This window comes from Paralichthys olivaceus, chromosome 16, assembly GCF_024713975.1.
Source record: "Paralichthys olivaceus isolate ysfri-2021 chromosome 16, ASM2471397v2, whole genome shotgun sequence".
In the NCBI taxonomy this organism is placed as follows: Eukaryota; Metazoa; Chordata; class Actinopteri; order Pleuronectiformes; family Paralichthyidae; genus Paralichthys; species Paralichthys olivaceus.
In genome coordinates this window covers 13,149,396-13,173,035 of record NC_091108.1, presented here as the reverse complement: position 1 = coordinate 13,173,035, position 23,640 = coordinate 13,149,396, and the positions used below count along the sequence as shown (strand labels likewise).

The following is a 23,640-nucleotide window of genomic DNA, read 5'->3' as shown; positions in this document are numbered from 1 at the left end:
ATCAAAATCTATAACTGGTATAAAGGTATAGTGATGATGAAAATAATTTTTGGTTAACTAAGTGTTTTTTTTGGGCTAATTAAATGACAGAGAGAAACTTGATTAAACACAACATCCCTCTACAAGATGGAGGACACGTCATAGTCGATTCTGTACTTCATTAACGTCCCCTCATCCGTGGGAGGGACAGTTAACCTGACTATCTACTGTGATGCTGAATTCACCTGCATGCACCTTTAAAGCTCACCACTCAACAATATAATTAAATCTGTATAAAAAACGACACATAGCCATTTACATGCACGGCACCATATTCTCAGGTAGGAGACACTGCACTCATTAATGTAGTGTTGGTGCTCTTATAACCGAGTAAATGAAAAACAAGCACATATCATAAATTGAATAGTTATTATAGTGTTCATATACATACATGTGAATTTGCCATAAAAGAGGAAAGTGCTGCAAATAGACTATTAAATATTCCGTCTGTAAAAACTAAAGTTGCTTTCCATGTATTTACGTTTTAAAGTGCTGTTAAAGCCTATAAGTATTAACACATTTAATTCCTGCATACTTTAACTTCCCTATTACTTCTGTACTGTGAACTTACCACCAGCTTTTAAATCCTCGGATTTTACTTATTTACTTACATGAATAAAAGAACAGACATTAGTGAGCTTTTAATGGTGCTAATAGATGTATTTTATTACATTAGAGAAAGCCAAGCTTTCCCTATTTCCTGTCTTTGTGCTAAGCTATGCGAACCATTTGCTGGGTTTAGCCCACTGTTGCATTTCAAGGACAGACACTATCAGTGGTACCATTCCTCAATGACTGTCTACAAGAAAGCACATTTCCCCAAATCTGCCATTTTTACTTTAGATGAAGAGTTAAACAAAAACAAGCACCACAATATGTTTTCCTCACTCTTTAATCAATAGTTATTTCAAGTTACATATATAATGTTAATAAATGCCACTTTAATATACAACCCTTTAACTTCCGCACCAAGAAGGGAAGTTCTCCCACACTTTTTAAAACAAAGCTAAATAGAAACATATCTGAAGAGTCAGTGTGCATCCACAGAACAACCAAATGAACATATGCAAGGCCAAGAAGTGCAAGGTATCTTGGTTATAGGCAACTACCAAGCAAGGACACAAGATATCACAGATTGTACTGTATGTAGAAACCCGAAAATTGCTTACCATAACCATATTGTTAAGATTAGTATGAAGTTTGGTTCGAATTTGCCAAGAATTCATGAAGCCTACAAGGTCTTTAAGTCTATGGAAGTCATGTCAGTGAAATGCTGATCTATACTGAACAATGGTGAGGATCTTTTCTTGGCAAAATGTGATATTACTGTACATTCATACAGTTGCGAGTCTCCTTCGCACAAATGCTGCTGAGTACAAGAAGGGGAATCGTACAGCTTAGGAAGAATTCAGTGTCAAGCCTTATGCCGTCAATCTACAGCAGTGACATGGATGCTGTGATTGATCTAAGAGGCTCCTCCCTCCCTCTCTCCTTCCCTTGTGGAGTCTGTTACAGTCATTTCTGTTTCAGAGACTGGCACCACTACAACACAAAGGGATAAAAAGAAGTCACTAAGAAAGAGAGACAGCATCTCAAATGACGAGCTACGCCCCATGTAGTGACCTACATCGCCCCACAGCAAGTTCTCTTCTAATGTGGCCGACGGTAGGACACTATATGGAGAGAACAGTATGATGTCAGACATATTAGTCCCCAGTTCGGCTGCTGAGGTGTGGCCCTCCGCTGGTGTCAGTCAGTCACATTTGATGGAAGATCGTTGCCATGTCGAAGGTGACTATGTGTAGAAGATGACCTCAGGAATCTGTCCGTCCTCTACGGAAGTGCCATTGTTGTTGCCCGCTGCGTAGCAGAAGGTGAAACAGGTCTTTGTGCCGGTGGATGATGACTCATATGTAACCTTTCGCATTCCCTTCGTCCCATAATGAGAGTCTGGACCCTGTGAGCCAGAAAGGAGGAAGAGGAAGCTGAATACTCACTGAATAGAAGCAAATTAGATTATCTTATTATAACCATTAAGGGGAAAAATAAAACAGCCTATACTCCAGTACACTGCTAAACAGCACTGTGCAAGTTTAATGTTTTGTATTATTTATTCATTATTCACAAAAAATCCCAGACCTTAAGTGTTGCGCAGGCAGTGTAGTTGACGTTGGGAAGAATTTCCACTGGTTCTTTGAACATCACTCTGAATGTGTTAGCGGAGCCGTCACAGCTGAAGCCTGTGTCGTTCTGTCCCAGCACCGTGTTACTGTCTGTGTGAATTATCTGCATGAAGAGAAGGTTTCACAAACATCCAAAATATGATAAACAGCATCAGAGATGAAAGAAAGACAAACCACTGCTGAATAGAAACGTCTGAAACACCAAATACGGCAGTTGACAAATACAGCACGAAGCCAATCATGATGTCGCACTGACCTAAATATTTCATATATTATTTATATTCATTCTGCTTTGTGCAGCAGGGGCAATTTTGTCTGAGTCGAATCAATGTGATTGGATTTTACTAATAATTTTGTACATGCAGTTTTTATTTCCCAGTGACCATTAAAAGTTCAGGGTTTTTTCTAGATGGCTGCCAAGTGATGAGACTTTCATCTGATTTCTAAACGGTCCATACCTGTATGTTGACCTGGTAATCTGTGGGTCCATGTATCGAGCCATAGAGGCCGAAACCAACCACAAATATTCTTCTGTTTACTGAGAACCTGAGAGGAAACAGGGAACAGGAACGCAATAAGAAAGTCTATTGTGGAGAGAATTTTCCTTAACTATACTGTCATTATCTTGGTAGATTGAATCATAGGCCAATTATAATTCAATCAATTTTATAATTCATTTATTAAGACCATAAAATTATTGAAATGTTCTGCTTCACTCACCGTATGCGATCACTTGTCCCACTGTATCCCCAGCGGCTCTCCACTTGTCCAAAACGTGTGATGCTGCACTCCTTCCCGCGGAGGCAGCAGCGAGGCCGGTCGATGAATTCTACACGGGGCTTAGGGTTTACTGTGAAGTGGAGAAAGAGACTCACCACCTCTCTGTCACTGAGAATACTGGACTGGGCTGGACCTGAAGAGACATTGACACAACAAACAGACAATAATCAAGAGTCTGAGGTCGCCAAAGAGCGAGAGCAGTATAGAGACAGTGAGAGTTTACTCTATTGTTCACCTGCAGCAAACTCCTCGATGGTCATGAGAGGGAAGCGGATGAGTGTGAGCGCTTTGCCCAGGACTTTGCGTTTGTTTTCAGGTGTCGGCTGCAACTGCTGCCTGTGAGCCTCAGCCTCTGCCCAACGCACTGCAGCTCCGAACAAACGCACCTCCCTCACCCCCAGAGTATCCCTCTCCAGCACTGCCACCAATGTGTCTAAAGGAAGGAGACATAAAAATCAATGGCCTGATACACAACACATTGAAACAAATAGTCTTCAAAAGGAAAAGCAACATTGAGGGTGAGAGTGCAGAATTTACCCAGGTCAATATCTGTAAAACCCTCAGCAGCAAGAGCGTCTCCAGTGTTCTTATCAATGTTTTCTAGACAAAGGCTGGCGAGCTGAGGTTCATCAAACAAACGAGCCTGAAAAAAAACATCACAGTTTGAGAAATGCATTTGTACATATGTAGATGACATGTTCACAAAACTGACAATGGAACTTAAAAGAGTTCATGATTAAATAAGTAAAGATGTTCTGATACTAGCATTCCTCAGATGCTGCCAAAAATGGGCTGGGTGGGGCATCAGCGAGTTAGTGAATCAGTGGATCCAGTTTGAATCTTTGAAGTAGATTAGTTTCACCTCGATAAAACTGCAATTCTCTAGTCCAAGAAATCACTTAAGCTCCCTAGCTTTATAGGGGATGTCATTTTTGTGTATGTCTAGATTTATTTATGTGTGTTTTATTTCAGTTATGACTGTCAAACTAGATTATAAAAGAAACTTCCATGGCATTTATTCTCTGTATGCATTTGTTTTTCAACCTGACCTGTGTAAGCAGCATGAAAGCGTTGTCTGCTCTCAGGTTCTTCTTGAGGAATTCCACACAGTGAGCCTCCAGGGCCGGCACTGCGTACTTCTTAGCTGTGTAGAGCGTGGTCATCACTGTCTCAGGCCCGATCTGGACTTCATCAGAGTAGAGAAACCTACAGGAGGATCCACATTGAGGTGAGGCTCCCTTTATGTCTTGAAAATGCCCACTTAGGCTTTGGAGTCCAACCTTATAGGTTAAGCTTGCTTCAACAAAACTCTGTATTCCAGGTGCATTGTTTTCAAAATGATGAGGACTTTTGGGACAATAGCACCAGAGCTTGTGGAATACCCAACCTACAACTTTCAGATTTGCTGATTCTGTAGAATCTTCAAAAACCAGTTAAAACATATGTTTTAAAGCAGCCGACCTGTTCTCTAAAAACATATGTTTCAACTGTGGGCAGATAAAAATGTTCTTTTATCGATATTTTATTATTATTAAATTCCATATTTACCCTGAGACGTAACTATTTTGAGTAAAAGGCTATAATATTAAGAAATAATTTGTAATATTATAATAAATGACAATAATTTGACAAATATTGTGCTTGATTCTATATAACTGCATAAAACTGAGTTCTTCCCCATGTTTAAATACTATAATAACATACGATATATTATACAATAATAACATGATAAATACTGTAAGTAACAATAACAACACACGTCCACCCAAATGACATGCAGGTCGTCAGATTACACGATCTCTCCCTCCTTACTTCAGCAGGGCTAGAAAAGCAGCTGGTTCCACATCTGGAAGCTCGATTTCCGTTGAGGTCGTCGCCATCCCACCGTTAAACATGGCATCGAACACAGCGCTGCCCACAGCCAGAACAAACCTGACGGTGTCAACAAGCAGCAGCACACGGGTCAGCACGCTTTACACATTCAGAGGTAGCCGGTTGATATTGTTCACATTGTGCTCCTCTTACCTGTGCGCAGGTATCCTCTGGACCCCCATTCCTTTGCCCACTAGAAAATGAACGTCGCTCAGCACCTCGTTGTTGAACAGGAAAGCAAACCGCTCCTTCACGGTGCTCTTCGTAGCCTGCCAGTTGTAAACCGGTTCTCGGTACACCAGCACGGACGCGGCCGCCGGAGTGGCGGTCGGCGCGCCCGACTGCGACGCGTTCGATGCTGCGGTTGCCATGTTAGACGCCGGGGTGGCCATGGCTCCGGTTGCCGCAGCACCTGCCGCAGCGGACTGCTGCAGGGAGTTCTGCGCAGTCGGCGGTGCTCCGGTCGCGACACCGTTGCTGTCGCCGCCGCCAGGCCCCAGCTGCGGGTTGGGACGCCTCGCGACTCCCTGCGCTCCCACGGCTGCACCGACCGCTCCGCCGTTGGACACAGGCATCGAGAAAACGCTGTTACTGGGCTGGCTGTTTCCCAAAGGACCAGCGCCGGAGAAATTAAGGCAAGGAGGCCTGCCGCTGTTGTCTCCAGCAGCCATCTTGAACTTAGCGTATGCGTAAACAACACACTTCGTCGTTTTGCGTATATCCAGTGGAATCAACAGTCACTGTCTCAACCTTCTGCCCCCTGAAGATTATTATTGGTACTACAAGCAGCTCTCCACCTCTCTCCTCACACCAGCATTTAGTTTATGTTTGACATCTTTTTAGGTTCACGGTGAATCAGATGCACTGTTGGTTCCTGTTTTGATCCAGTCAACAGTTTGAAACCTGTTGAGATTTGGCCCAGATATGTGTTCAATAGTGTAACACAGAACAGGAACAATATTAATGCCCAGATTAATTAAGTTGATGATGATGATCATAATGATGATGATGATAATAATAATGATGGTAATGATCGTGATGATGGTGAAGAAGATGACGATGATGGGGATTATGAAGTTTATGATTATGATCATGATGATTATGATTATCATCATGAAGATGATGGTGATTATTAAGTTGATGATGATGGTGAAGATGATGATGGTGTTTAGGTGATTATTAAGTTCATGATGATGATGATGATGATTATGATATCAAGTTGATGAGGACGAAGATGATGATAGCAATATTTGTTCATGTTAAGCTTAATATATACTGTGAGTTTTATGTGTATACTCTTTGCTATGTCTGCTCTGAACACTGTTTAATCTCAACATTTTGATTTGCACAAATCCTGCAAAGCTCTTTGGTGCTGAGCCTCCTTTGTTGTCCGATTCTTCATCATATCTCCACGTGCGCCGCCTCTCTTTCTTGTCATCCTCTGACTGACTCAGCACTCATGGGATTCATATTTGATGTTTCCCATTCCCCCGGAGAGCTCAGGATCTTTATTTATTCCACTTTTTTGTTGCCAGTGTGATAAATGGACACCAAGATAAACTCACATTGCCCACATACTGACTCACATCTATTCTTGGACATGCACATCCTGAACATCAGATACCAGTGAGTTTATTGGAGTCAGTGAGCAGTATCACTCTGTGTAAAAAGTAAATGAGAAACAATTTACCAGTGTTTCCAGTAAGGAGACTTTATTCTAAATTCATTTCTACAGCTTACAGTAGGCTTTTTTGAGAATAATATCAACTAAAAATATTATTGTGACATTGATTATTTTGTTAGTTTGGTTGCAGGACAAGTTAAAGCATTATCATTATTTCTGTTGAGCTCACTTAAACCACAGCATAGATGTCACTAAAGGTACAAGCAGCAGATCCTCAGGCCAGAAGTATCTGAGCCATGACATCTTTCACTCTGCAAACATCTGTGGCCTTTTATTCTATAATGAGCAAAACTTAAGAAGCATCACATTTCACTCTGAAATGTGGTGAAATAGAGGCATAGATTAGCCTAAAAATGTAAATACTCTAGTGAGGAACAAATTGTACTACAAGAGAAGTTGATAATTTGAGATTATGTACCCAGTTACTTTCCAGCATTCCAAACAAATTAGACCTGGAACTTTTGGGCCTTGGAGGCTGGTGGATTTGAGGCCTTGGAAGTTTTTGAGCTTTTGGTGTCTGGATCCATGATGTTTGGAGCTTTTGTGGCCCTGGAGGTCAAGAGGATTTGGGGCCCTGGAAGTCTGGAGCCCTGAGGTCTGGAACTTTTGGAGACCCAGACGTCTGGGACTTTTGGGGCCCAGGATGTGGTTAACAATCAGAACAGCGTTGGATGAAATTGAAATACTAGAAAAATGAATGAAATCTATCGCCTCATCGCTCATCGGGTACATTACACTCATAACATCCCCCCACCCCTCCTCCTCCTCCTGCCTGCTACTCATCAACCGTGACGTCAGGGGCGGCGCGGCGCTGCGCGGCGGAGCTGTCTTCGCGCGCAGGGGTGCCGCCTGCCGCTGAAACAAGATGGCTGTGCGCGCAGGAGGAGCAGCGGAGGAGAGCTGAGGCAATGCAGAGGAGAAGGGAGAGGGGGGCGAGGGTTTTCACTCCCGTGCGTGCGTGTGTGTATATATGTGTGTGTGTGTCTCGTCCTGCCCGTAAAAAGAGCAACAGAGGAAAACAAGGCTAGAGCGACCGCTGACACGATGCCGGCTCGTCTCCGTTCCCAGTTTGAGTGTTTGTCCCAGTAACCAGGAGACTCACGGAGCAACAAATCACGGAGCTGTCAGCAGAGGACAGAGGACAGCCAGAGATGTCCCTGCTGTGTGTGGGAGGTAAGAGAGGACACCCGTGTGTGTGTGTGTTGAAGTGTTCACTGGTGGAGCTGCAGCAGTTGTCCGACAGACAGGTTGAGGCTGCGGGCTGTCAGCTCCGCGGAGAAGTCGGTGTGGACCGAGCGGCGGAGGGTTTGTGCTGAATAGTCACGAAACCACGCAGCGGCTCGTTAACGGAGCGGAGGCGACACCGGGACACTTTAACGCCTCTGCTGCCGGAAGACATGTTTGTTCCCTCCACTGTTTGACCTCAAGTACAGATGTGTTGCATACTGGTGATTGGAGTGACAGCGGAGAAAGAGACGTTAATGCTACACGGCTAGCTCAGGTGTGACTGTTGATGCTGTTAGCTTCCAGGCTGTTTGAGTTTCTGAATGTGTCCATGCGGAGGAGGAGAGATACCGCTGTTTGCTTCTCCTGTGTGTGTGTGTGTGTATGTGTATGTGTGTGTGTGTATGTGTATGTATGTGTGTGTGCGTGCGTGCGCGCGCGCGCGCGAGATCCACTCTGCTCATTCATGCGTGGGCAGTCAGAGGAGGAGGAGGAAAAGCCCCTGCCGCTGCCGCACCGCGCCGCCGCCTCCGCCGCTCTGCTGTAGTCGTGAGGGAATACTCAGCATCCGACTGGAGATGCGCGTCATTTCTCCACGTCGTGACCCCCCCCCCCCCCGAAGCGATGCGTCACCTCCTCCCACCAGACCTTCCCTGACAGCACCTGACGCTGCTGGTGTCCGTCAGTGCGATGAATAAGCATCTGCTGTGACTGCTCCAGAACAGCAGCCCCCTACTTCACACCCAGTAACAAGAGAGGCAGGTCCCCCTCGGAAACACTGTGGTGCCTCTAAAGTAAAGTCAGTTTTAGCAAAGGTTGCCTCCTTCGCCAAACATCTATGAGGAATCTAATCAGAGCTGCAACTAAAAATGGTTTTCATGGTTGATTCGTTTCTCAATTGAAAAAAAAGTGAAGCATGAGTCGAACCCAAAGAAAATCAGCACCTATGCTTTGATAATTGATTTAGATTCGTTTGTTTGTCTGTGTGTAGGGACATTTGTTTAATTTAATTTAAATATCACAAAAAACCTCAACAGACACCTGGATAGACAGAGAGTAGTTTGGACATTTGGTCCAAATCAGTTGGCATAAAAACTCAATAGCTGTTGGAATAGAGGACATTTTAGATTTGTTGTTCAATAGAAGGGGCAATAACGTTGTCCGGATGGGAGCAGGTTAAATGTTGAAGTCGGAGGATGCACAAAAAACCAAGTTGTCCGGTTCCAGCCCTTATATTTTTAAATTCTCTCATAAAGTGAATAATTGTGGGGTCCATACAGTGGATGCCAACAATAATATGTGAAGATTTCAACATTGGATAGCATACTTTGGTGACATTTAAAAGAAAACAACTTTTTACAAATTTTCTAGACTAAACCACTCATTGATTTTTTGAGAAAATAATTGTCAGATGAATCAATAATTAAAATAATCATTGTGTGCAGCCCCAGCTATAATCACTACTGGCTAAATCCCAAGGGGAAATCCTCAAACTGCTTGTTTTGTCCAATGAGCAGTCCAAAACCTAAAGATGCTCAGTCCTTGATCCTTGATCAGCAAAAAGTGAAACTACAGAATATTTGTCTTTTTTGCGTATAGAAAATGACTTTTATATTTATAAAAAAGTAAATGAGTGTGTGTTGATGGTTGAGCACTCTAGACATTTATGGAAGATAGAATAATGGTGATGTGTCATCAAAAGGGAAGTTTGAGGGCTTTCAAAGTCACCTTCCATATGTCAGACCCATTACAGATGCCCACCTCATTCCATCCCGCCAGGTCCACCCACTGACGGCTCCTGCTCTGAGTCAGCCCCGGGCGTCATTAGTACCCCGGGTGTTATTCATTCATAAGCACTGGCTGCGACTGTCAGTGTCGTAAGGCTACAAGACTTGGCAGACAGCCCTCTTTCTGTTCCTGTTACATCATTCATGCTTACCTGACTGGAGCTATTTCTGGCCTCCACAGTACTTTGTGCCTCTTGAATAGGCAGCCTTTTCTTTGGAGCATCAGCAGATGAAGCAGAATTCAGACACAGATTAACTCTGAAAAACTTTTTCCTGCAGATATCCTACTTATATACTTTCAAGTCCCTGTCTGGATTTGGACAATTAATCATGTAATGAAACGTCTCTGTCGGTGGTCGCAAAGACTGCTGCTGCAGATCTGCGTGTATATATATGATCCTTCAGAATAAGGCGCTGTCCCTGTGAATCACGTCAGGCTGGGTTTTGTCGCTGCATGGCTAAACTTAGCTCACCCTCTCACTACTTTACATTCCCTGATAGTTCAACTTGAAGGGTTTGCTTGATTCCCTGTTGAGTCCCTGTTTCCTTGCCAATCTGCTCCATTCCCATAAATCAGAGTCTGCTGTGTCAGAGCTACTTCCTGAATGATCTCTGGTCCAAAAAAAGGCATTGCACATAATTTATTATCGAGTTTTAAAGACTGCGCTATGCATCCTCTGATTAAAGAATAACAAAAACATGCAGCCACACTTTGATTTTTTATGGCCTTTCTTTCATTTAATCAGGTGGTGATAGATGGTTGTAGCTCTGACCTTGTTTCCTGAATTTAGGCTCCTCACCCATAACCTACATTTAAACCAATTGATCCAGTGCTGCAGCCCTTCACAGGCTTATTGTTTATGAGACATAGCCACATAAGTGAACAGAACGTGTTTGGTGGGGTCATCTTGGCTGCTTAGATACATGCACTTGTAACAAAATATAGTGTTGTGTGTTAGGACATGCAGACATTTCTCATCATAACTCATACAGTCAGAGAGATTTATGACTGTGTGCTATTATTAAATCTCAGCCTTCCACTGTTGAAAATCCAATTCCTTTTTTATTGATCCTCCTCATGTAGAGATACATTTCCAGGGCTGTTTTAGTGTTGACACTAAAACACAGCAAGTAGCAGGCACTGACGTGATCTGCCTAAACAATTACAAAATTTTTGTTTTCTTGATATTATATTCAATTATTTCATTTCTGTTCCGAAAGCTGAACTGACTTTAAATGAATGTTGAATCAGAGCAGATTTTGGCCTTTAGTAAACACACACATGTACGTATTTACATGTGTGTGGCTGTGTTGAGTTGACATTAAGGTGGCTTATGTATGAATGGCAGCAGAGATTCATATGTTTTCATCACTGCTGCTGGTGGATGTGAGTCAGTCACTGCAATTGGGTGTGTGCATGAGATTGTGAGCGTGTGTGTGTGTGTGTTTCTGTACCTGCTGATGTAACAGCATGGCACTTAAGCTGCAGAGTTAGCCTGAGTGTGTGTGTTGCATGAAAGAAATATTAAGTAAAGGAGAACTTACTGACTCAAAATAATTTTTTTATCAACTTTTCATTTTGTGTTGGTTACTATGGCAACTGATTACAATGAGGAGAGTATTTTGGGATAAGTTATGAATTGTTGTTTATTTTGCATTTCTCAAGGAGTAAAGGTAAAGGTTTGGTAACATGACATGTTATGCTTACGTTTGCATTTCACAGGCGTGTGTGCATGGTGTGTACACATCTGCAGCGTGGTGTGGAGATCTTCTGGAGTGTGTGTGTGTGTGTGGTGGAGAGCAACGGATTTTAGAGCATTAAAGATGTATGTGTGAGTTACGTCAAAGCTGGTAAAAAGGTGCTGCAGGGAAAATCTGGGCTTTAACTAAAATGAAAAATCCCCCAACACAATGATAAAGGCTTTTTTTCCCTTTTGAATGCTTGTACAACCAAGACATCTGCAAAGTTATATGTGAAACTATTTATAAAATTTGTATTAAATACCCACACCCACCCCTACAATTAGAATTCCTGCTGATAAAAATGATAAAATACAGCGGCTATCTGTTAAATCTGAAAATATGCTGTAGCCTTTCATTTGCATGTAGTTGAACTGTACTGTGTGTTTCTGTTTCTGCGTCTCACACTGATGAAACACAGCAGGTACGTGCTCGTGTTTTCCAGCACTGTGTGTTTCTGTGTTTTTCTTTGGACCTGAGCACTTAGTCCAAATCTGCATAGTTGCACTTTAAGTTTCCTGAGTCAACACACGTGCTGAATGTGAATTTGTATTGTCAGTGCAGAGACAGGAAAATATGTCTCAAATGTGCTGAAATTCCCTTTCTACATATTGTCTAGAATTTCATGTAGCATATTAAAATTAACAGTGTGATTTAATTTATTTTGAATACCGTCTTCTGGCCTGTTCTCTGTGTAAGAGCCAAAATAAGGGAGCCTTCAGAGATAAAAAACAGATGGCGGTCCTGTGTGTGACTTTGTCTCTCTCTGTGTTTCCACAGTGAAGAAAGCCAAACTGGATGGACCCCAAGGTAAGACCTGGGAATCTGGAAATGGAAAAAGGTAGATCACTTAGGGCGGGAGACTCACTGTTATGTGACATTAATCTTTAAGAAGGCAGAGGACATGTTACAAGCTTCAGCTATAAATGGAAAAAAAGGAATAGTAAGGTGGATAATGCATAGAAGACTCTATATCTTCAGATGCTGAGGCTGAGGTTGCTGTTGTTTTTCTAACTCACAGATGTTTCATCCATTTCTTCATCCCTTCTTTCCTAAACAGAGAAGTTCAACACATACGTGACTCTGAAGGTACAAAATGTGAAGAGCACAACCATTGCTGTCAGGGGCAACTTGCCCAGTTGGGAGCAAGACTTCATGTTGTGAGTCCTTCATCATCAAATCTATCTCTTGTCTTTCTCTATCTCCCTCTCCTTACCTCTTTCCTCTGCGTTCCCTTTTCACCCTCTCATCTCTTCCTCCACTTGAGCTACTTGAGTGCTTTTGTGTTTTTTTTCTTCCTTGCTTTCAATCAACCTTCCTTCCTCCCTCCCCTCTTTTTCACTCCTCCGTCCCAAGTGCCCTTTATTCCTGTATTGTTTCTCATATCTCTTCCTCTCTGCATCTGCACCTCTGCCTCATCCTCTTTTTCATCTGCTCCCCCTCAGCACTTCTGCCCCTCTCATCCTCCCTCTCAACCTTGGCTACCTTCCAGACCCTCTTTTTCTCCCTCCTCTGTCACTTCCTCTAAACACAGCTTCTTGATCTTTATTTACTCAGCCCCTCCTCTTCCTCCTCCTCTCCCCATTTCAACCTCACTTTCTTCCCCATATTCTCGTTTCCCTCTCCTCATATTTCTGCTCTCCAGGCATCATAAGTAGCTTTTCCCACTTTCAAATGACTTAGTCTATGCTTGTGTTTCAGTGGAATCTTAAAATAATTACTGTGAGTGTTTGACATGCAGGGCAATACAGTGTGGTATTGACAATGCAGTCCTGTGCATTTGTATGATATTCGGAGGCGTTGAATGTTATGCTGGGGTTGCATCAGTAAAGCTGTGTTATGTAATATTTGGGCTGCAGAGAAAGCCTCATCCCCTCCTTCAAAATGCCTTTGAATGACTGTGCCCCTCAGTCACAACCATGAATCAAACAGGCACTTCTAAAAAAGAGTCACCAATGAGACGGGAAATCCAGTCCCCCTATTTCTTAATTAAAGTTCCCACATTGTTGCTCCAGGCATACGATACTATCACCTCCTCCACAGTCATCCTCACACTCATCCCTCCCCTTGTTCATCTCTCTCTCTCCCTCCCTCTCTCTATGCTTCCTGCTGTCTTTATAATGTTCTATGTCAGATTCTCTGAGGATTGCACCCACAGAGACTTGTCACAGTGAAGCCCACAAGTAATTACTGTGCATCGTTTGTGTGGATGAGGGCCTTGAGTGTTAAGCAGTTATCTTTAAACAGAGTGAAATAGTGGTGAAGGAATTATATAGGTATTTAGATCCGTAAAAGTAGAAGTACCAGTGCAACAGTGTTAAAATACTTGATCACAAGGCAAAGGGACATAAATTTACAAATATAGATAGAGTACAGTAGTATCAGCAGAATATCATCAAAATAACTTGTATTAAAAAAAAATGGTCCCTGCAAAGGATTTTTAGTCAAGTTATTTTATATGGCACATTTACAATGATAAGCATGCACTAAAAAAAACTATATATATATATATATATATATATATATATTACAATATGTTTTTATTACATATATATTTATATGTATATAAGAATAAAGATATAATATAGTTATAAAAAGGAAAGTGACAAAAACATGAATTCAACAGTTAATTAAAAAAGTAGAGTGGTTCATGTTAACCACATGCTAATTAAAAGATTACCAAAAAAGAAGATATGCTTTTAATCAGACTTTAAAAGAAGAAGCTGTTATAGCAGACCTCAGGGCAAGTGACAGCAGGTGACACATACACTACTGTTTTGTAGTCAAGTAAATACAAATAGCTCAAAATGTGCTTGCAGTTAAGTTAGTTATTTTCCTTTATGTAAGTTAACTTTTCTGTCTTTCTTTCCCTTCGTAGTGAAATTAACCGCCTCGACCTGGGTCTGACAGTGGAGGTGTGGAACAAAGGGTTAATCTGGGACACCATGGTTGGCACTGTGTGGATTCCCCTCCATAGCATCCGACAGTCAAATGAGGTTTGCTACTAACCACGACCACCACCACTAGAGAAAGGCTGTAACTGAACACTCCGTTCTCAGTCATACTTCAGGGGTTTTACGGCAGAGTTTCTGGTCGCACTTGCTATTTGTGTGTCATCTGCACGTCCGTCTGTGCACAGGAAGGTCCAGGGGAGTGGCTCACACTGGACTCTCAGGTCATCATGTCTGATAATGAGATCTGTGGCACCAAAGATCCCACTCTCCACCTGGTTCTACTCGACACACGCTTCGAGCTGCCTCTCGGTGAGACAATCAATACTATAAAAATCCTCCATAGGGGTAAGAAATGAAAATATAAAAGTATAGGAAATTGTCAACCCTTGAGGAAAGGGTATGATCTCATGAATAGATTATATACGTCTGTATTTCCACAGCATACAGTGTGAATGAACACCAATAATTTCCGACTGATTAATCAAGCTGAACTACGTTACAGTGCAATGTGCTCAAGGTTTGTGTTTGCATCAGTGTCAGAGAAGAGAAGTGATTGTGTCCTTTCTGTCTCAGTGATCAAGCTCTTAGCATTGATTAGGTGTCATTTTCATACTGTTTCCTCTTCCTCTAGTCAATATCCTACACCTGACTCCTGAACTTTCTCTATTTATAGAGGGTTTGGCTTTGGCGCTTAAGTTAAAAGTCACATATTCAATGTCACAATGTTCTTAAAAATAGGTTGCTTTACTTTAATTTGTCATCACAATTTATTAAATAGGACAAAACACTATTTTGGGAACAACTATTTTTGTTCATCAAATCCTTCATTAGAGTTGTAAGAGTTTTTTGTACCTGATTTTGTTTGTGGCTTGTGCTTTTCAGATATCCCAGAGGATGAGGCACGGTACTGGGCCAAAAAACTGGAGCAGCTCAACGCCATGCGGGACCAAGATGTAAGCTTTCACCTTGAATAATTTAATTCCCTAGCATAATCTCACATGTTAGGAACATACCCAGAGGATTCATAAGTGGATTAAAAGAAGGAATCTAACTCTAAATTTGCCTTTCTCTACGCCCAAACCTTGTATAGAGTTAAAGACCTTTTTCTCTTTCTCTGTTACCAGCCGATCATTTTTCATTAATGTGCATTCTTATTTTTCAAGTATTCATACCAAGAGGAACAGGAACGCCCTCTCCGTGTACCAGGCACCCAGTGCTGTAAGTGACCGATCAATATTTGCCTAAACCAACCATTTGTTTGTGCTGAACAAGAGAATTATGCGTGTAGCTGTTGAGTTATAATTAGATTACTTAAGCTCAGCGTGTGCATTATGCGTGTAACCACACATGGGTAGTTTTGTGTTCAAGGGGAAAAGGGGCCTGGATCATTGCACTGTAAGGGATCAATAGCAGTATCAGATGTCTGGAGGCGAGCTGCTCCAGGATGTTTCTGTGCTGCTGGCCCAGTCTGCTGTGCTTGCTGAGCCAGCGGTCTGGGGCAGGTGGAAAGCACTCCTGTGCTCTCTTACCATTCGCCGGCTCCATTGAAGCATTAATAAAGAAAATAAATGTTTATGTTTAGACACCAGTTCAAGTCAATTGCAGACTGACCCCTCCCCCATTTCATTGCAGGTAACTGGAACCTATGGGGAGACCAACAAAGTAAGATCACACCCATCACATACTTTTTTGTTTCTAACTCCCCCCAAGTGTTATCTAGCCATGCAGATACGTTTTATTTTATTCATCATTCCCTGTGATTTCTGCTGTCCCTGCAAAAAAATGTAATGTTAACAGATCTTTGTGTCCTTGTTACTGTTGATAGTTAACAAACTGCAATGGCAGCAGCTTTCAGTGGCTTTGGTAAAAAGTAGTTGCAATGAAAGAAAGTTAGGGTTTTAGAGTATTCTGACTAATTTGGGTGAACTGATCCTTAAACCAAAGGTTCCTTAATTTTTTATCTAGTATGCTGCAGTACAGCCACTATAATGGAAAAATGTGTCACTGTCCAAATAATTATGCTCTGATCCCCTTCCATGTATCTCTGTCTCTCTCTCCCTGCGTGCCTGTCTCCCTCTCTCTCTTGATCTGTCTGTCTCCCTCCCTGTCTATCTCTCTCTCTCATGCTGTGATGAACAGATGGTCTTATATAAGCGCCTCACCCACACCACTGCAGCGATTTATCTCATCTCTGTTCAGTCCACAGAAAAAAGGAAAAGGAAAGAAAGAGCAGGGGTGTAGTGATAGATGGCGAAGCAGTGCAGTGAGTGAGACGGAGAGGGACGCAAGGAGTGAGCAGGGCATGCAGGGACATGGGTGAAGAGAGAAACAAAGTTTGATGCCTGTAATTAGTGTTTACACGCCCAGACAGATGGGGATGAAGGTGTAAGCATGGCACCAAGCGCCTCTGCCCCTCCCTCCTCAAAGTGGGAGAGACGGGGGTGGATAATGATGAATGATTGATGGATGGTGGTTTTGCTTTCAACTGATTCAGCAGTGTTAAAGTCTCTCATCACTTCCCTCCGGGGTGTTAAGCTCTGATCTATGGGCAGCATAGAAAACTGAAGCATTTCCTTAGTGTGCAGAACTGATTTATGGTTGGTTATGGTGATGGAAAGAGAAGGAAGTCCCTGATGATTTTCATCATGTGCTCCATCTGTGGATGCACTCTGATTGACCTATATGAGTCTGATAGAGTTTCAGCAGTGGCACACTGCCACCTCATCTATGTTATCTGTAATTACCATAGTACTACAAGATTGGTTCGGTGCTGATTACAGTCTCTTATCTCTGCGCCACATGACAGTGTTGACTGGGATCACCACTTTCCTATTTGTTCCTCTTTCTCTTGTTATTTTGTTAAAATCTTGAACTTCCTCCTGTCTCGCGTTACAAAACTCTAGAGATCCAACCTACTGTAAAAAGGCTATTAATCTTTTCCAATACTATGTCTCTATGCGCCTTTGTGTAGATGAGGATCCAGACAGTGCTGTGGACGACAGGGACAGTGACTATCGCAGTGAAACCAGTAACAGCATCCCCCCTCCCTACTACAGCACATCTCAGCCCAACGCCTCTGTCCACCAATATCCCATCAGCCACCAGCACCGTAGCTCCAGAAGCCTCTCTTACCCGCGCTCGGGCAACAGCCATGACCTCGACTACAACAATCAGAGGACTGTCAGGTATGTGATGGCTTCTGGAAGTCATGGCTCATTATTGGGCCATTGCCTTGAACTCGTTCTTAACAAACTATTCCTTCTTCAGAGTTGTGTACGATTGCACAATTGTAGAATTTATGCGCCTTCACTCGAACATTTCTCAGACATTGGGAATGAAACTCTCAATTATTCAACCAGCAACCTAATGGTCAGTACTTAAGATTATAGCTGCTTGTGTGTGTCTATCGGACAGGTTCCCCCCCGTTCTTCACCCCCTCGTCTTGGCTCTCTCTACTCCCTCTTTTCTTCGCTGCCTCCTCTCCCTCTATTTTATCTCCATGCCCCCTCCCTCCCTTCCTGTCCTCGCTTTCCTCTCTCGACCCTCTCCACCGTCCATCCTCCCTTCTCTCTGTGCCAATTTTCTTTTTTTAAAGTCTCATTCATCAGAGAGTATAAATACTTTTTTCCTCTGCGAGGCCTATCTGAGTGTGTTCTTTTTTTTTTCTTTTGTCAGCTTTCTGGAGATCTCTCACCTTCATGTTCTGCTCTATTTCTTGCTCGTAGTCTGCTACTCTCGTATCCCCTGTGCTTTACATTGATTAGTCATCAGCATTATTCCTGGTCACCTCAAGACATGTAGAAAGAGTCTAGTAGAGTACACAGTGTACAGGCTATCTTGTAATGAAGTGCTGTGTAAGCATTTGCGAGATTATGGTTCATAAAGCTATGGTAAACCATTTGTTTACACATGTGTACATGTTAATTTGTTCACATATAACATGGAAATATTAGCATGGTTAAGTGACTCTATGTTCTTCTCTTTTCTTCTCTTCTCTTCTCTTCTCTTCTCTTCTCTTGCAGCCCTACGGGGAGCTATGCATCATCTGCAGAGCTGAGTCGGTGCAGCAGTCAGTTGAGCGAGGAGGATTATGGCGGTGAATATGGAGAGAGGGACCCTTACGACGAGAATGACTCGTACCACTCCTGCCATTCCTCAGTCAGCTACAGCAAAGGCTCTCCTGACTGGGACCCTGATGAGACTCAGGGGGCGTACAGCGATGAGGGTGGTTACAGCAAAGATGGAGGAGAGGAGGTGGCTTTGTATGAAGAGGATGATGGCGGACTGTATGAGGGAGAAGAGGATGGCCTCTATGAGGATGAGGAGATGATGTATGACGATGAGGATTTGTACAACTTGGATGGGACTGTCAGTGAGGACATGGAGCCTCCTTTCACTCCCACGCCAACGTCAACGGTTCCTCCAACTCTCGATGTTCCTAACTCCAGGCCCCCTCTAGAAAAACAGCCCTCCCTACACCAACAGCAGCCTGCTACTCAGCCCTCTAACCAGACATCCAACCAGGCTCATCCTCCTGGCATGGCCCCAGCAGCACAGCCCCCCTCTGGTCAACCAACAGCCCAACCACCTAAACAGCCCCAAGCACAGCCACAGCCTGCCCCATCAGCTACTTCCTTCTTTTCAATGGCCAAACCTCTAACAGCTGCAGTCACAGGCTTGGCCTCTACTTTCCTCTCTTCGGTTCCCACCGCACAGCCCGCCCAGTCTCAACCTCCAGCCTCTGCTGTATCACAACAGAACCAGTCAGTTGCAGCCAACTCTGTCCCTCCATCCCACCCGGCCACCATGGCTAACTCAGCCTCTCAGCACCCATCCACCGCTACGGGTCCCTCGTCCAAACAGATCCCAACCTCTGCACAGCCCCATTCCCAATTCAGCGATCCTGCCACCACACAGTCGGCTGCCCACGAAGACCAGGCTCCCCAGCTGGAGGAAGAACCGTGGCTAGAGGAGGAAATGATATTGGAGAATGAGGCCAGAACACCCCCAGCCCAGCTGGAGGAGATGGTACTCATGGAGGAGAAGGAGGAGCAGTTTGAAGAGAGCAGACCACCGACGCCAGGAGAGTTAGAAGAGATACCACCTGAGAGGTAGGAGATGGGGATTAAAGGGAATGAGAAAACAAACAATGCAGTTATCACGAATCCCAGTAGGGTGTCAGACATTTTTGATAAAGTGTTGTTTTCTTTTAGCCCTCCAGTTATAGAAGAGCTCAAAGAGCCAGTCGATCCAGCAGTCAGAGCCAAAGAGAACTGGCTCAGGCTTTACAACAAGGTCTTAGAGCAGCTGCGGGAGGTAAGGTCACAAGTTTATCTAAGTTCAATCTGGTTTGAATCCCACCCTCACTCCAAACATCTGTCCAAAACAGTCCAGTCCACTTCCTGAGTTTTATGCCCCCGATTAAGCTCTACCCAGTAATCTAAAAGATATTTCTGAGTTCAAGAGCCTCTAAAAGTGTCTACCAAGTCTTTGAAATATGTATCTGCTGTGCATTATTTATGTGCGAAGACGGTACATACAGGAAGTTCTTGAGTTCTATTTTGATAATGTTTTTTTTGCCCAACACCAGAAAGCAGTCTTCATGTTTTTCATCTTCTATAATTGATACCTTTTAGTTTTCTCGAAATAAAAACACTTGACAGACAGCAGACTTTTTATTTTAGTTTTGCAGCACCACGCCACTGCTTGACGAAAGTACTGTTTGTTTGAGTTGTACACGTTCAGTTTTGCTCGGTCAGTTTTCACATTTTGCATATTTTATTCATTAATTATGTTGCTATTCATTACCTTTGAATTCAGTTGTGCAGATGATTAATCACTTGCTTCAATGTTTGTGTTGATGTATGTCACGTTTCATTTTTGTGCACTTGGCTTCCCTTTATTGTCCTTTTTTGTTTGTATGTTTATTTGTGGCAACCCACTTTGTTTTCTTTCTAGTTTCATGTCATTGCCATAGCGACACTCGCATGCACTTTGCTTGGCCATCATTGGAGCATGCTGAGAGGTAGGTACAACCTGACCTGCTAGCTTGAGAGAAAGAAGGAAATGCATGGTATCATCACGGTACACTGATAACAGCACAGGCAGTGAAGACACCACACAGACAGGCTCATGCAGTGATGCAAATATTGATGTTAAATAAGAGGCTTAGAGGCAGACAGATGAATACACAGGCAGGTGAGTCATGAGACAGGAAGGTAACAAAACCCTGGTAGAAGACATGAAGGGAGATTGAAAGCAGATTAACAGACAAGGAACTGGTAACAAGGTGAAACTTACAGACTGGGGTGATGAAATAAAATGCATGAGTTGAGAGAGGACACGGGTACACAGGGAGGCACAACAGTTAGACAAGTGAGCAGGTGGATGAGATGTAAAACTAAGTCTGGGGACATCTGGTGGGCGGCTGAAGGATGGCAGGTCTGTGGAAATGAGGTGAAAAACATGGCCTGGCAGAAGGGAGCGAGGGCTGTAGACGGGTGGGAGGAAGTGGGAAGCAGAAGGTGACAGTAGCAGATGTCTTGTTTTACTCCCTACTGTCTCTAAACAGGCACATTCACTCTGATCATCAACAATTTTATCTTCTCTCTTGTATCTTCCAAGAGATGTCATCCAGTTTGATAGGGCAGGACATACATGGGGTGGGTTTTAGATGTGAGGAGTCTGGTAAAGTAGTTTCATAAGCAGATAACTTACAGTCTAGTTATGCAGCTTTATTCATACTGTATATGAAGACTACAAAATGAATAAAAAAAAAAAAACTTAAGTTAGTCATTTTCTTTTGCTGAGATCAACTCTTCTTCTTCTTCTCTCAGGCTCGAGGAGAGACTTCCAACTCATTGTGGTTTGGTAAAGGAGGGTGAGTGTCCACTGTCGTTTCTTCCAGTAAAACACAATACATCCCACAGTGTGCGTCAAGTTATTACAATACCTCTAGAGATTAAACTCCATAAAAATGATCCTCAGCTCATTGTGGAATCCTTCCATCGTTCCGTAAGATTGAAAATGCCCTTTCTTTAGTATGGGAATCCTCCTTTTTCATTCACTGGCAATCGGCCAGCGAGTATTGAACTGCAGAAGGCTGTCCTGACTTAGCTGGCAGGCCATTTGTAGATGAGGCAGACCTCGGCATGGAACTGAGGCTGCATACTGAAGTTTGCCAAATAGAAACCCAGCAATTGAACACAGGTGTATGGAGTGTCATTCCCACTATTTGAGATGGGGCGGTCAGTGTAATTAAACTTTCCAGTGAAGTCCTTGAGAAGTCCTTGACTGGAGTTGCATTAGAAACAATGACTGAGGGAAATACATCAGATTTATGGTAATAAATCTAGAAAATGTGATGAATAATGAAGGATTTGATGAATAATTTGACCAACTGTAAATAGTGATGATTATAAATTGCCTTGCTTTTCTTATTCAGAATGGGAGGTGCACTCTACAGTATTGACAGCATGCCTGACCTTCGCAAAAGGAAAGCAATTCCTCTTGTCAGAGATCTGGTGAGAAACACACACACAATATGCACCCGTCTTGTGGGGTGCCCTGAAATCAATTTTGTTGTAGACATTCTTTTTTTCTCTAAAAGTTAACTATGAGACAGACATCTCTTTTTCTGCCTCTTGTGCATTGTTGTTACCTTTTCTTGAAAAACATCTGAACCTGATACTGCTTTTACTTTTTTTCTCACAGGCTAACCATGTTGATTTGGTTGCCTGTGTTTGATTTGCATATGAATTGAGAGCTCACATATCTGTGGTGTTAATGTAATAACAGTAATTAATCAATATATTCACACTAGAGGTCAGGGCATACCTGTCAGATGCACAGGGATGTGCACATACACCTGCACAAAATGCATCACAAAGACTCATTTGAAATTCCTAGCATATGTTCACATCTGTTTCCATTTTTCTCCCTCCTCCTGTTTCATCAGGCCATGGTGAGTCCTTGTTTATCTCTCCCAGAAATCAAATATAAATCTGACTTCCACATAATAGTTAGCATTCCAAGATAAACACTCTTTCTCCTCACCCTCTTTATCATAGTCTCTGGTGCAGAACTCTCGTAAAGCTGGAATTACATCAGCCATGGCCTCCACCACTCTGGGAAATGAAGAGTTGGTGAGTTTCCTCCTCCCTGTTTAATTTTTCAAAACTCTGTCCAGGGTTTTCCAACATCTAATCAGTATCAAACTTACATTTCTTTTCTCTGTGACCTTTGCAGAAGAGCCATGTCTATAAAAAGACTCTACAGGCTCTGATCTACCCCATCTCCTCCACTACTCCTCATAACTTTGAGGTGTGGACAGCCACCACCCCCACCTACTGCTATGAATGTGAGGGGCTGCTGTGGGGTATCGCCCGCCAAGGCATGCGCTGCTCTGAGTGCGGTGTCAAATGCCACGACAAGTGCCAGGACTTACTCAATGCTGACTGTCTGCAGAGTAAGGATGCACACATTTTTGCATGCATGCACAAGTAAAACACTGTAAAGCACATGCACCTCTTCTGACTGAGGTATACACACACCCAGTCCTCCACACAGACCTAAACCTATTTAGCTCCTCTTCTGTATCCTTCTGCCCGATTGACATCCCATTATTCTTGTCCTCTATCCACTCTCACATTCTCCTCCCTCTTCCTTTCCAATTTATCTCATGAGTAATGTGCTGTCATACCTCTGCCTCTCACCTCTCTCTATTCCATCCCTAGCCATTGCATCTACACACAAGAGGAAAGTTATCTAATTCCATGCTGATTTTAGAGTTAATCTATACAATGCATAATTCATCGCTCTCCTCTCTCTCCAAAGAGTCTTGTAAAATCTTGTTGCCAAATCATCTGTTGGTCCTCTACACTGTGACTATCTAATGTTTTCCTGACCAGGTCAGGGGTTAAGTGAATTTAGTTACTGCCATAACATTGGGAAGTTTGGGGTTTGATCCACAGCCATTTCAAAATTTATGTGATGCCAATTTAGCTCGGCTGGAAATAGATGGACTGCAAGGGAGGGGGATAAGCCGTTGTGCTTATGAGCCATGTTACCTTGAATATATTTTACACTGTCCTCTTATTCTTCCTACATCCCTCACTTTATTCATCGGTCTCATCAGGAGCTGCAGAGAAGAGCTCCAAGCACGGGGCAGAGGACCGGACCCAGAACATCATCATGGTCCTGAAGGACCGCATGAAGATCAGAGAGAGGAACAAACCGGAGATCTTTGAGCTGATACAGGAAGTGTTTGCCCTCGACAAATCAACACATGCCACGCACATGAAGCAGATCAAACAGAGCGTGCTTGACGGGACCTCAAAATGGTCAGCAAAGATCAGCATCACTGGTTAGTTTATTCC

The 23,640-nt window shown here is 43.1% G+C and overlaps 2 protein-coding genes across 2 annotated transcripts in view; one reads left to right on the top strand and one right to left on the bottom strand.

Moving 5' to 3' along the window:
• Positions 1-915: 915 nt before the first annotated feature.
• On the bottom strand, positions 916-5,579 carry btbd2a (BTB (POZ) domain containing 2a). Its single transcript, XM_069511614.1, has 9 exons — positions 5,028-5,579; positions 4,815-4,934; positions 4,052-4,208; positions 3,540-3,645; positions 3,238-3,435; positions 2,943-3,135; positions 2,681-2,768; positions 2,179-2,325; positions 916-1,996 (listed from the first exon to the last, which is right to left on the bottom strand). The coding sequence occupies exons 1-9, from the start codon at positions 5,543-5,545 to the stop codon at positions 1,835-1,837; spliced, it is 1,689 nt and encodes a 562-aa protein (XP_069367715.1). The 5' UTR covers positions 5,546-5,579; the 3' UTR covers positions 916-1,834.
• A 1,836-nt stretch (positions 5,580-7,415) lies between these two features.
• Positions 7,416-23,640, top strand: part of LOC109645980 (protein unc-13 homolog A-like) — a 29,202-nt gene continuing 12,977 nt past the window's right edge. The window contains exons 1-17 of the mRNA XM_069511616.1: positions 7,416-7,731; positions 12,090-12,119; positions 12,370-12,469; positions 14,188-14,305; positions 14,449-14,572; positions 15,146-15,216; positions 15,427-15,481; positions 15,896-15,925; positions 17,235-17,448; positions 18,286-19,374; positions 19,477-19,579; positions 21,100-21,143; positions 21,708-21,786; positions 22,221-22,226; positions 22,333-22,407; positions 22,511-22,730; positions 23,400-23,627. Of these exons, the coding sequence (XP_069367717.1) occupies positions 7,710-7,731; positions 12,090-12,119; positions 12,370-12,469; positions 14,188-14,305; positions 14,449-14,572; positions 15,146-15,216; positions 15,427-15,481; positions 15,896-15,925; positions 17,235-17,448; positions 18,286-19,374; positions 19,477-19,579; positions 21,100-21,143; positions 21,708-21,786; positions 22,221-22,226; positions 22,333-22,407; positions 22,511-22,730; positions 23,400-23,627 (2,608 nt within the window). The 5' untranslated portion in view covers positions 7,416-7,709. The remainder of the gene's footprint in view (positions 7,732-12,089; positions 12,120-12,369; positions 12,470-14,187; positions 14,306-14,448; positions 14,573-15,145; positions 15,217-15,426; positions 15,482-15,895; positions 15,926-17,234; positions 17,449-18,285; positions 19,375-19,476; positions 19,580-21,099; positions 21,144-21,707; positions 21,787-22,220; positions 22,227-22,332; positions 22,408-22,510; positions 22,731-23,399; positions 23,628-23,640) is intronic.